At 39.6% G+C, this 13,119-nt stretch overlaps 1 protein-coding gene across 1 annotated transcript; it reads left to right on the top strand.

Moving 5' to 3' along the window:
* Positions 1 to 3,116: 3,116 nt before the first annotated feature.
* LOC145398164 (TAF6-like RNA polymerase II p300/CBP-associated factor-associated factor 65 kDa subunit 6L) lies at positions 3,117 to 12,073 on the top strand. Its single transcript, XM_080271113.1, has 9 exons — positions 3,117 to 3,349; positions 4,473 to 4,610; positions 5,012 to 5,109; positions 6,647 to 6,786; positions 7,954 to 8,105; positions 8,982 to 9,176; positions 9,377 to 9,481; positions 10,641 to 10,907; positions 11,077 to 12,073. Exons 1-9 carry the CDS (start codon positions 3,326 to 3,328, stop codon positions 11,719 to 11,721), a joined length of 1,764 nt encoding a protein of 587 aa, XP_080127239.1. The 5' UTR covers positions 3,117 to 3,325; the 3' UTR covers positions 11,722 to 12,073.
* The last annotated feature ends 1,046 nt before the right edge of the window (positions 12,074 to 13,119 follow it).

Raw genomic sequence — 13,119 nt, 5'->3', positions numbered from 1 at the left:
AATATCAAAGAGTTTCAATCGCTTACAGTCATATAATAACATCCCTATAGTCAAACTCTTCCTTAAAACAGTCTGAGATTTGCTGAACGGACCATACAGTTTTCAGCTAACAAAAGGAAGTGACGTCATGAACACTTAGTTAATGTTATCCTGATATTCACCGAGTGGTTAGTTCAGGGGTGACTATATCTATCTGTCTGTATATCTATCTGTCTGTCTGTCTGTCTATTACATTTGTGAATAAGCAATTGTACATCACTATAATTTCTTATGTGAGGTTTTGATATTAGTAAGCTGTACGTGTCTTGTTACTATAAAGAGCGTTTTCCATTTTCTTGCAAGTTTATGTGATCAAGAAAAATGTGATGAGGAGGAACTATTGTAATCACTTCATATCCAAGTTTTATTTTTTTATTTTTTCATTGGACCACCTGACTATATTACAAAGCTTTATGGAAATTTCATTGGAGGATTTTATTACTGAAAGAGATGGTAGAAAATAAAAAATAAAATACGCAAGATGTCCATGGATTGGCTTTAGTACTGAGAATGTGTTTTCTTCTCGTAACACAGTTGATAATGAGATACGGCAACAAGATGGTTTCACTTCCCTTAGTGGAGAGAGAGAGAGTTAAAACGGGTGGTTGATGGCGCCCACTATCCACTCATGTGATGTGGTGCTGCCTTCAGGTGACTCTACACTGAGTGACAAGGCAAATAGTTACTTGCAACCCAGGGAACCATATAGGCCTACTGTGTTGGGTGGTAACCATATAACTAGACGAACGGCCAGTGATCTAGGGGGTTAAGGCACTCCAAGGGGAAGTAGTCCATAAATAATTAAGCCCGAGTGTGTTGGAGTTTATTGCACACATAATGACACTCACGGAAGAAAGACTGGTCAGATTTGCATTTAAAGAAACCTAGCCCCAGGTCCCTACGTTTCTAATTTACCATTACATAAACACTACCGGTAAATATCTAGGAGTCGTATTCAAACTGACTATGGAGATTTCGTAACCCCTTCTCACAAGCGATTTAATCGGCATATTACACCTTGATATCCTCCTGTATGGTAATTACTGTGTATCATTCTACTATATGAAAGGAGGATACCTGTAGTCTGGTGGATGGATTTTTATTTCTTTTTTTCCTTCCTCTGTTAATCCTCATAATAATAATAATAATAATAATAATAATAATAATAATAATAACAACAACAATAATAATAATAGTAATAATAATAATAATAATAACAGTTGCATCAGTAAGACACAAGAAAATCCTACGGTGTAACAAGTAAAATAAATCGCAAAAGACGAGGCGCTAAAAATCCGCCCATGTCACCTTGAATATTGCCCTAGATGACACTACACTTAGCCCATCTAGGTATAAGAAATCTAGCCCATTCAATTCTCAGACGATTTTATTCAGCTCAGGGACACTTTTCGAACTGGAGGGGTTAGATACAGACTTCAAAAAACCCTTTACTCCTCGGGCCCTCCCCTCAGCTGAATAAAACCGTGTGATAGAGAAAGAATATACTGAAAATCACCCACAGAAGGAAGCGAAGAGATGAAGAGAGTGTATTTAAATTAGCTGTTGAAAGAAGAGAAGGCAAAACAGTAAAGGTGGTTAGAGAATGGTTAGATGAAACGCAGGAAGGGGGAAAGGGATCAGTAGAACACAACTGCACGTATTATTTAAGGTACAAAAGAAAGTCAGAATGGGAAAAATACCAGGGAATGACGGAGTGCGTAAGGAAATGCTGAAGTATGAGGGAGCGATGGAAACTGAATGGATACGAAAAAATATACAGATTGGCCTGGGAGAATGGTGGAGTGCTAGAGAGTTGTATGGAAGTCAGGCATGGCATTTTCCTTGTATAGTACATAGGGAAATGGGAATCTGTGGTAGTCATAGGGGCTGTAGTAGTAGTAGTAGTAGTAGCAGTGGTGGTGGTGGTGGTGGTGGTGGTAGTTGTAGTGGTAATGGCTGAAGCTGTCCTACTGCTGTACACCATCCTTCTTTTGAGGTATAGGGAGGGAATTGAGGAACGTTTGTAGAACAGGGTAGTGGAGTCACCTGGTTACATAAGTGTCACCACGTGAAGGTGTCTCTCTTTAACACCACTGTAATGAGGAAGAGATATTTCAAGACAGTTATTGGCAGACAGAAAGAAAGCCGAGGGGATGGCTGGGAGAGGAGCAAGGGGGTTTTAGGAAAGGCTGGGAGTATGTAGTGTAATAATTATTTCTAATATGCAGAATAGACAAGTAATTAGAGAAGAGGAACAAGTTTTATGCTACGTTCCTGGATCCGGAGGATGTGTGTGATAAAGCAAATAAACAAGGAATGAGGAAGGTGTTGGGAACATACGAAGGCCTTTAAGAAATATTATTATCAGTGTTAACATATGAGGGTGGAAAGGGGGAAATGTTTGTGGAAAGAGGGCCTTTGTGTGTGTGTATGTGTGTGTGTGTGTGTGTGTGAACTGAAATAGGGATGCATCACGTTTCAGTGTTTGCTCAATTATACACAATGTATGAACGATGCGTTGTGATATGGGATGGATGGTGGAGGACGAGGGAACCTGAACGGAAGCCAACCCCTCCGGGAATAATAATATCCGGTTATAGATAGAGTCGCTGCAGCCTTTATGAACACCATAATTATTTGCCAAAAAATACGATGTAATTGGTCTCATTATCTAATAGTGTTGAGAAAAAAATACTACAGTTGAATTAGATAAATAATATAAAAACTTCATCTAAGTACCATTATCATGCTTTGCTTGATATACGGCACAAGGATCCTTGACGGATTATAGTAGGATTTGTCAGTTCGCATGAAAATGACATAAGCTTTAGTACCGCAAGTTGCCTTCGTGACAGCAAAATCCTGTTAAGAACATTTGAAGAGTATGGTTGACTCTTATCCTAAGATGATATAATATAAATATTCTTTAAGAGTCTCATGTTAGAACAATATTAAGCTAAATTATGGAGACGGAGGCGAATTAATAAGGAGGCGAAACGACTAGATTCGCCTTCCGTATTTAGAATCCGCATCCATTACAAAAACATAAATAATATGGCGTTGGGTCTAAGTGTAAACAGTGTGTGCCCTGGAAGTAAGAATAACTGTGTGCTGCCGTTAACATTCAGTCATCAGTAGACCCAACTTCTCAGCTACCTGCACAATACTCCTTGTGATATGTGAACTGCACAAGAAAGTTATTTCGGGGGTATTCCCTTATTTCGTGGGCGTCAAATCGGTCTTAGCCCCAACCTGATATTTTAATGCCTTCTGGTTATCCATCAGCATGGTTGACAGAAATGAAAATAGAGTAAGTATTTTTGTAAAGCATTATGTATTTGATATTGTTGATTTGGAAGATAATTTCTTTTTTCTTTATACAGTACCGGGTGGACTCTTGAAGTATTTAAAATGTAAAGTACGGCAAATGGAACTCCAGTGACTGCTTTGCCAAAACTTTTACTCAGAGCCTCCAGCTGAGATATGGCAATCTAGGGTAACTTTATAGACAATCCAATTTCCTGTTATGAGCTGAAGTACTTGGCGGTAAAGGTTTGATATCAAAGTTAGGAATGGAGCGTGTTGCTTTCTCAGTTTAGTTAGGTTAGACAAGGTCCTGTTAGGTCTGGCTTACATATTGTCCACATTTTGCTGATGTTTGATTGATGTGATTTTATCTTTCTATCTTTCGCTAGCCAGACACCACAATCTCATAAGGGCACTAACCCTCCACGAACCCATTTGTCGACACATATGGGTTGAATATATGATTATCACTCAGCATTTTAAATGGTTTCTTGGCTTACAGGGATATTTTTTAAATATAACCATCTTCAGCTTTTGAAATCTATGGTAATGCTTTGGTAAGTTATATTCTGTGAAGGAAGGCAATATTCTCTTATAGGTAAGGAAGCTTTCCAAGAGATTCACTTCTTGACATTAATCATATGTTTCTTGTGCATACTGTAAAAGGTGATAAATAGATACAGACATTTACAAAAGTTATCAGTTATGTAGTTATGCTGGTAAATTTGCAGTTTTGGACAGTCAAGGTTATTCTGATGGCCTTTTTTTTTAACTGACCAAACTATAGTTCCTTAACTGTCTGGTCTAGATTTTCTTTCTATTGCAGCTAGCTCAGCTGTAGCTACAGTAAGACAATTTTGGGGCTTTACATTCTTTGGATAGTGCTTCTTTGTGAGGAGCCCCACATTCTCATCTTAATCTATTGTTACAGATTAACTTTCAAGATGGAGAGAGGGCAATTTTAGGTGAAGTTAAAGTGAAAAGGGGATAACCTAACAATCCTGCCATAGTTAGCCTAATATACTCTAATCTAACTTAACCAAGCTAACCTAACTAGTTTAACCATGAGATTTGACTGCCTGAAACTGCAAAAATGCTGTAATGTTTATCACCTTATCCATTTACAGGGTGATGAACGGTGTGCACAGGTGGCAGTAGAGAGCATCATCACATGGGGGGAAGCTGCCGGTGTGCCAGACCTCTCTCAGGAAATTGCCAAGGCTATAGCTGCTGATGTCACATATCGTCTTCGTCAGACTCTCAGTGTAAGTTTGTATGATATTCTTAGCAGACTTCTGTTATAAGCTTGCATCATATTCTTGTAAGACTCATATTTAAGCTTGCCACATAATAAAATTCTTATTGTAAGCTTGTAGTTACAGTCATATTCTTGTCAGATTCTTATTGTTAGCTTGCATCATATTCTTCTCAGACCTTCAGTGTAGATGGTGCATGTTTAGTCTCTTGAATCCGAAGAAAACAACACAGGTGATGCTGATCTGTTGCCAAATAGTCATCAGTGTCAGTCGCCGCAGATTCACCAGACAGATTTTAAAGATCTTGGAGAAGGAAGCAGAAGAGGCAACAGGAATTTTGTTACTGACAGTACATTGCAAGAAAATGTCTGTTGTCATTAAAGTTTATTCAGTGTGCTTTTCTTGTGTAGGTGTGCACACAGTTTCTGAGGCACAGTAAACGACGCAGACTCACCCCCGATGATGTGAACCGAGCACTCAAGTGGATGGATGTTCCTCCAGTTCATGGGTAAGATACTGGTACATGTAATTTGTTCTCATTTCACCCTTTCAGTCCAATGACACCTTTTTTGTAGTGTATTTTTCCTCTCCTCTGATGATTCTGTTAAGGCTAAAATAGATTTGTCAAAACTGAAGATGTTAATATTTGCACATGCATAAGATGTTAAGTATTCGCACATAGTAAAAATGATGCTTCTTAAGGAATCAGGGTTAGTAAAGCTGATGTTTTCTGAGGAGTAGAAGCTAAACAAGGTGTCAGAAACAGTTAATTACATCTGAACACATGGTAAATATATAGTAGCATTAACAAAACCCTGTTAACCCCTCGGTGTGCTGGAGAGGGATTCCGTCATGTGGTGGCACTGATATATTTGGCAGTGGAGTTGCTCAGTTATTCAAATGCCCCTCACCTCCCTCCATATTTCCTGAAAGGGTGATGGTGGACGTAAAATTGCAGCTTTGTCTTGCAGCTCACTAGGTTCAAATACATGTGAGGGACCACAGTAACAACAGTAGCTCTTTAGTTATGAACCAGAAGCATGTCGAAGTTGTTTCACTGAATTAGCATCATAGACTTTAAGAGGACTTACGATACTACTGGATATATTGTGCTGACATTAATGTTGTTCTGTAAGTACAGTAATCTAAAGAGTGGTGCATTCTGTGGAGTCATCTAACTGGCATAATGTTACTGTATATAGAAGAAATATATGTATTGTAGTGTACCGTATATTGTACTGTCCGTGTATGCATGGATGGTTTGCGTATGAGGTGGAGCTGAGTATTTGTAAGGCTTGAAGTTTGTGTATGCATGGATGGTTTGCATATGAGGTGGAGCTGAGAATTTGTAAGGCTTGAATGATGGATGATGTCTTTTTATACTTTCCAGCTTGTATTTCTGGATCCTACTTATCCCATTATATTGTATTCTAGTGGGAAGTAGAAGTAGGATAGTGCTGATGAATTATATCATGTGTGGCATTAAGGGAAAAATTAAAAGAAATTGCAATTCATGCTCTGGAAGGGCTGGAATCTGGGAGAGAATAGTGCTGGAATTCCCTTTATTACTTTGTGTTTGTCTTTTTTAATATTGAAGATGTGAATCTTCTAATTTGGAAGATGTCTAATTATTACAGAATAACAGATCATGAAAGGAACTAAGTGCTTGTGATAAAGATTGTTAAATATCGTGGGTGCTCCTACGCTCCTCATGGGGCAACACAGGATTAGATGATGTATGGATAGTAAAGGTAATTATTTTTGGCAGTGGTTAAATATAGTAGTTGTTTTCCACTGCAGTAATGTGTTGTCATATAGTTTTATCAGTTTTGTATAATACTGTAGGAATATGGCACTAATTCATACTGAGCTGCTGAAGAGACATCATCATTAGTTTGTGGGAAAGTTATTGTTTATGGAGAAAATATAACCAATCAGACATGACTGTCAGATCAGTACAAGAAATTATTTGAGGCAAATGAATTCATCAGCTTCACTTGTACATTAGGCTTAAATTACTAAGCAAAATAATGGTATTGGTGCAGGTACACAGGAAGTGAGGCAGTGGAGTGGCAGAGTGTCCCAGAGGTTGGGGTGCATATCCCACAGGACCCCACCGTCAATCTGGCTAGCACTGCCCTCAGTGGAGACATCTTTCACCAACCAGGCAGCCCATGTGTCAGAGGTATTACTCCGATGCTGTTTTTTATGAGGCCACCTGTGCCACAGCCAGCTAAGTGCCAGTGTGGCCAAAATCTGATTTTATTGCATATATCACTTCACCAACTTTCTCTCTGTTAGATGGTGGTAATCTTCCTCAATAACTTTCAATGATTAGATTTCAAGATAATTATTTTTTACTAACTTCATGTACAACATTGTATTTGTCTTTTCAGTAGCTTCAGAAAACATTTTTGAAAATAAAGATGTCTTATGTGGTTCACAACTTATGCACTGTTTAGTATTCCCAAACTTTAACAGCGTTTGCTTATATTTTTTTTAATTTGGCACTTAGCCAGTTATTGCACCGGTAGCCTCACATGTGTTGTGTGTTCTATCCATCTATCTGTTTATAGCCAGATGCCATAATCCCGTAAGAGGTGACCATTTGTCTTTGAGTTAGTTGTTTTACGGGGAGGGGTACTAACCCTCTGCTAACCCACTTGTTAACACGTAGGGAACATGAATGGGTTGGGTGTATGGTTACCACCCAGTGTTGTAAATGATATCCCGGCTTACAGGAAACCATTAGGCTTGTCATCTAATTGTGTTAATTGTGAAGAGTGGCTTGCAGAAAGTTGCAGGGTTTTTTAAATGCTTGAGCAATGAGTTTTGAAAGTACAGTACAGGTAAATGTAAATAAGAATACCCATATTTGTTGAGACAGTGAGAAATCCTTAGACTAATGTGCCCTTTAGTGGAGAGAGGCATGAATTTGTGAATAAATTCAAGTACCCTGGTGCAGTAATAAAAGGAGAGGTAAATGTGCAAAGAAAGTGGAAAGCAGGGTGATACAGAGAAGGAAGTTTGGTGCACTCACTCTTGTACTTTTCTCTTTCATTGTTGTTTGGGTCCTACATTACTGTACATATAATTTGATTTTTTAAAAATGGGGGTGGGGTCCAGATGGCAATGGTGATAATGATTTTATAATCGTGTACAGTAGTGTGTAGCTACCAGAATAGGAACCACTACCTTGTACCAGTACACAAATAACACAACTCTTAGCAGTGGTCACAGGTACGGACTGACTGTGTATCATATACTGTACATATACATTATTTCTTGATCTTACCCCACCAACTCTAATAGCTTAGTGGGCATTGAGATGATGATATGGTATATCTTGCAGGAGAGTGGGCATTCATCAGCGGGCACACCCTGGTGAAGAGGGAAGGTGGTGGTGAAATGGTGCCTGAACCTATACCTCTCTCACCAGACCACCAGCAGTACTATCACCGTCTCTTTACTGTCATTGTTGGACCCTCCAATGATCTCTTTAAGGTGAGTTACAGCTTGTATACACTGTAATTCAATTTTTTTTTTTTTCCACTGCTCAGTGATAGACTCAAGCAGTACCATCACATTATATCCTTTCCATAACATTTGATGGCAGCCTTGTATGCTTATGTTAATTTCATGTTACAGCTCAGTTTTAAAGGTGGCAGTTTTATGTCAGATTAAAGTGAACAGAATTGTGTCAGCAAGAGATGATTTACTTTTATGCATAAGATAATGAATGAGAGTGTGTTAAGTGTACAGTTCATGAGTTTCCTTTGCTGATAAGGTTCTCTCCTAAGTTGAGTGAAATTCCTTGTTAAGCAGCATAAGTAAAGAAATGGTATCCATAGGATGATAGGGTTAACCCTGTTGTTTCAGTAAATGCATTTGGATATATTGTTCAAGCCAATCACCAAAAGGTTTGCTCAGTTGAGTGAAATCCTAGTAGTCACAGGATTTAAAAGCAGTCTTGGATAACCCTTTCTCTGGTGTTGTTACACCAGGGAATTGTATTTAGACTACTGCTAGACAATTCTTTTCAGTCACGAAAAATCCTAGCAGATAAAGAGTTAAAAAACACCTTGGCCCTAGCCAGGAAAAGATGATTTTCTGTTGTTTTTCAGATAAGGTGCAAAGATGTCTTTTGATCACCTTGCAAAAGTTTCTACATTAACTCCTTCACTACTAGGATTCTCCTTGAGGCTAAATTAATCATCTGTTAGCAGCAGAAGTAAAATAAAAATGACATCCCACAGCCAGCAGGCTATCATAGTTCTCCCACTTTTTGCACCTTCTCTTTCCTTGTGTCTTGATCCTACCTTACCCCATGCTTAAGTGGGAAAAAGGGCTGGAATAATGATGATGATGATGATGTTTCAGATAATGTGTGAGGATGTATCAAAGTCACCTGGCATGAGCTCCCTGGTAGGCCCTATAGTTGGCGGGATCATGCGGGGCACCCATCGCGCCAAGCACAAATCCTGTATACTGCGGCGGATACTGCTTATCATCCGTGCCTTGCTACTAAACCCACACCTGCACTTTGGGCATCTCTACTTTGGACCACAGAATTATGTAAGTATAACGTATGTTGCCTAGTACCCGTAATTATGCACAGGATCTTGCAGACCGGCTTAGAGCTTTGCAATTACTAGTTAGTCTTAAAGAATATATACTGATCTTCCTTGAGTAGTTGGGTCACTGTATTATTTGGTGGAATATTGATATCTTGCAAATTTATTTAGATTCCAACTAATCTGTGTACATTTCCCTAGATGCGGGACATAGTGAATGTGCTTGTCTTCTGCACCATCACAGAACGCAAGACGCCCAAGGAGACACAGATGATCAGAGGCCTTGCTTGTAACGTTCTTTTACAGGTAATACAGTTTTCTCTTGCGTTGTAATGGATGATATAATTGAGTTAATTAATGTATTAGTTGTTGTGGATGTATTAACCCCTTCAGCACAAAGTCAGCAAATTATTATTATTATTATTATTATTCTTATGTGCTGCCAGACGATTTTATTAATTTTTTAGAGAGCATACTTATAGTTTAGTGGTAGGTGATGGCGACCATCATCCTCTCACTTGATGTAGTGCTGCCTACTTCTTCCTTAGCCTTTATCATTCTTTTTCTGTGTCTGTCCCCCTCTCTTCCTATTTTTTCCATCTTTCCTGTCTCTTCTTATTGCTTTTCTTTCCATTATGGGTGGCTTTACAGTGAGTGACAAGCCAAATGGTTTCCTGTAAGCCAGGAAATCATTTACAACACGTAGTGGTAACCATATAACCTAACCATATGTGCTCCCTACATGTCAACAAGTGGGTTGGTGGAGGGTTAGTGCCCCTCCCCTTAAAACAAATAACTCAAAGTCAAATGGCCACCCCTTACGGGATTATGGCGTCTGGCAATAGATAGATAGATAGATCCTTATAGTTCAGGTGTTAATGAAATCTGTGTCACGCCCCTTTGGTTTGAAATTTTTCAGCTAAATAAAAGACTCTGTAAAGCTGTTTGTTTTCTTATGAGAAGAGAGCTAGTTGCACATCAGTTAGCATATCTGATTTGCAGCTGCAATAACCCAGATTTAGTTCTCAAGCTGGACAGTCTGGTGGACAGTTTGTTACCCCTCTTGTCCATCTTCACTCAGCAGTATAACTTGGTGTCCTGGATTTACACGTTTCAGGTGCCGTGAGTCTGTTCTGAGAAATTGCATTTTTGACCAAAGATAAAAAAAGGTTTGTAAATTTAGAAAAAATATAATAATCATGAATAAGGAACTAATACACATCTGTCTAGAAAATATTATGGCTCTACTTGCCATACAAGAGCCATAATAATGATGGGAAGTTGCATAGCAAGTGGCATTGTAGCTCATGAGCTGAGATGCCAAGGGATTCTGAAGATTCTGGTCAGTAGTCTCAGAGAAGTAGTAATCAGTGTAGCAGACCTTGGAGCCAGCATGCAGGGGTACTGAAAGAAGCAAAACAACTTTAAATAAAATCTAATTGTATTCTATTTCCTTTTGTCACAGGTTGTCTCTCGTGAGCCTGGATGCCGAGGGACATGGGAGATGGTTGTTAGTAGCCTTGGGGGCGTAGTAGCCAGTAGTAGCCGACCCTGGGGCCAGCATGTAGGGGCACTGATGGGGCTGCTGACTCTCGGCACTCCAGCACTCCTCAACAGCCTCACACCCATCGCCCGCCCCTACTACAACCGCCTCACTCATGCCATGGCTCAGGCTCCAAACTTGGCCACAAGGGATGCTCTCGATGCTCACACCTCCAGCTGCCTTCTCCTGGTTAGTGGCATCTGCCACAAATTAGTAATCAGCTTTGTAGTGAAGAAGAGAGTTGTATTTTATCAGCAACTTAATAATGAAATGTCCTTAAACTAAGACTAACCTTGATTATACAGTACCGGTATTCTCAACAACTTTTATGCTCTAATGTATCTTTGTTTTTTTCCAGGCTGGCCTTGTGAATGTCATGAAGAATTATGTGAAAAGCCTTCCAGATAATATTGTCATGTTTTCATCATCAAAGGAGTCAGCATCACTCCTGCCCAACACATCACCAAACTCAGCTGTTGGGGATGACGTGACATTTGAACAGATACAAGAGATATACAGACTTGGGGAGGAGGCATATGGGTCAGCGTTCATTGTCCAGGTGCCGGGGGTGTATTTATGTTGTACCCCAGAGCATGTTCCGAGCTTCCTCCAGTCCTCTGTGTACCGAGACCAGTCTATATCTGGGGATGCACTTCTCAATCCTCCACCCACAAAGCGCTCTCGTACCAAGCCATACCATTCCCCTAGTAAATCCAAGCCTAGGAGAAGCCAGATATACTCTCCAGCACAAGTTTTTGATGGATATAAGGTTGTGCCAGACCAGTTGCATATACCTATTAGTGTCCGTGGTTGCTGGACCAAGAGTTTTAATAATCTGAAGAGAAAAGAACACTCCCTGCCCACAGTTATACCCCACCCCCATCGTAAGCTCCTAGCCCGATATTGCTCTCGTCTCACAGGTTGCATGCCACACAACACATTCACCAAACCTCTCTATCCCCCTCTTAAACCTGGACATACACTGCAGTATCTTCTCCTCTAACTTAACTGTCTTAATTACCTTCACTAAGCCTCGTAAACCTGGGCATACATTTCAGTATCTCACCCTGTAACTTGTCATAATTATCCTTAATAAGCCTGTCTGTACTCCTTTTAATGGACATAACTCTGCAATACCTAGTCCCATAATTCAGTTGTTAACTACCTCTACCAATCCTCATCATTCCTGTCTTTGACTTGGACATACTCTGCTGTACCTTCTCCTATAACACAATTGTCGTAACTCGTAAATTTCCACTTTTTAATTCTGCCTCAAATTCAGGTTTTTTAGCCGTCGTAACGGAGTCATTGCTTCCTTATTTCAGTCCCAAGTTGTTTTATTGTTATTTTCAAAATGCGAGATAATGTAGTTCAAGAGTTTTTTTTATAAAGTTTTCTCTGTCACTGAAGTTTACCTTAACCTGTTGTTTAAACACCATTCTGTTTACTGTGATTGATGTCCTGGAAAAATTGTTTGAATGACAGTGATTTAAAGAAATGGTGAATAATACATTGTCACAAGCAAATACTCACCAACAATCCTCAGAGTAGACTTCCTTCTCATACTTTTGTTGTGTGCTTTATAGTGGTGTCTCATGAAAATACTTAATGCAACAGCTTCCATTACCTCAACGGACAGGGAAGCGTTGGCAGACTTTTGAGTGTGTTAATACAAAAATCCTTCAATAATCAGGTCATGTGTTATTGTCACATCAAAAAATGACACCTGTAGTGCTTTTTGGATATGGTTTATGTCTACATTCCTACAACCATACACTAAAGTCTGTGTACCTGAAGTTGGCAGAGGATTTTGTCTTTTTATAGCTTATTTCTTGTAGCTCAGTGACAGAATAAGATAATGCTGTCCTCTGCAACCTTTCAATAGCACATTTTTGGGACCAACACCATATTCTGTTGAAAATTTCTTGTTACAGCTGGGAATTCAAGATAGAGAATGGCAATTGTAGGCAGTGTTAGTGTGGACAGAGTATAGTACTGTACTGTGTAATTCATGTCTGTTTGCTGAAATGTGAACCAACTTCGCCACAGAAGTTTTGTGTGTGTGTGTGTGTGTGTGTGTGTGTGTGTGTGTAAGGGCGGTTGGGGTTTATTGCTTATGTAATACCACTCAGGGATGAGTGAGGCTGGTCAGTGTCATCTTAAATGTCAGGACCAACTGCCTAGCCCCAGGCTCCTATGCTCCTCATGGGGCAACATAGGACTGGATAATGGATGGAGATGCTGACCATCCACTCATTTGATGTAGTGCTGCTCTCAGGTGACTGCCCTTTTCTCTCTTCCTTCCTTTTTTCCCTCCCTTCTCTTCCATCTTTCTTCCCTTTTTTCTTTCCTCTTCCTTTTGTCTACTGTATGGGTGACTCTACACTGAGTGACAAGCCAA

The sequence above is a fragment of the Coenobita brevimanus genome, chromosome 44, assembly GCF_032717465.1.
Source record: "Coenobita brevimanus isolate Jiangsu-jjx chromosome 44, ASM3271746v2, whole genome shotgun sequence".
Classification (NCBI taxonomy): domain Eukaryota; kingdom Metazoa; phylum Arthropoda; class Malacostraca; order Decapoda; family Coenobitidae; genus Coenobita; species Coenobita brevimanus.
Note: the sequence above shows the minus strand (reverse complement) of the source record. Positions and strands in the feature narration are given on the sequence as shown.

Bases quoted from the DNA above. Each gene is read 5' to 3' on its own strand.
- LOC145398164 (XM_080271113.1), top strand. From the start codon at position 3,326: ATGGTTGACAGAAATGAAAATAGA. The intron at 3,350-4,472 runs GTAAGTATTTTT...ATCCATTTACAG, and splicing joins TTGACAGAAATGAAAATAGA to GGTGATGAACGGTGTGCACA. The intron at 6,787-7,953 runs GTATTACTCCGA...TATATCTTGCAG, and splicing joins AGGCAGCCCATGTGTCAGAG to GAGAGTGGGCATTCATCAGC.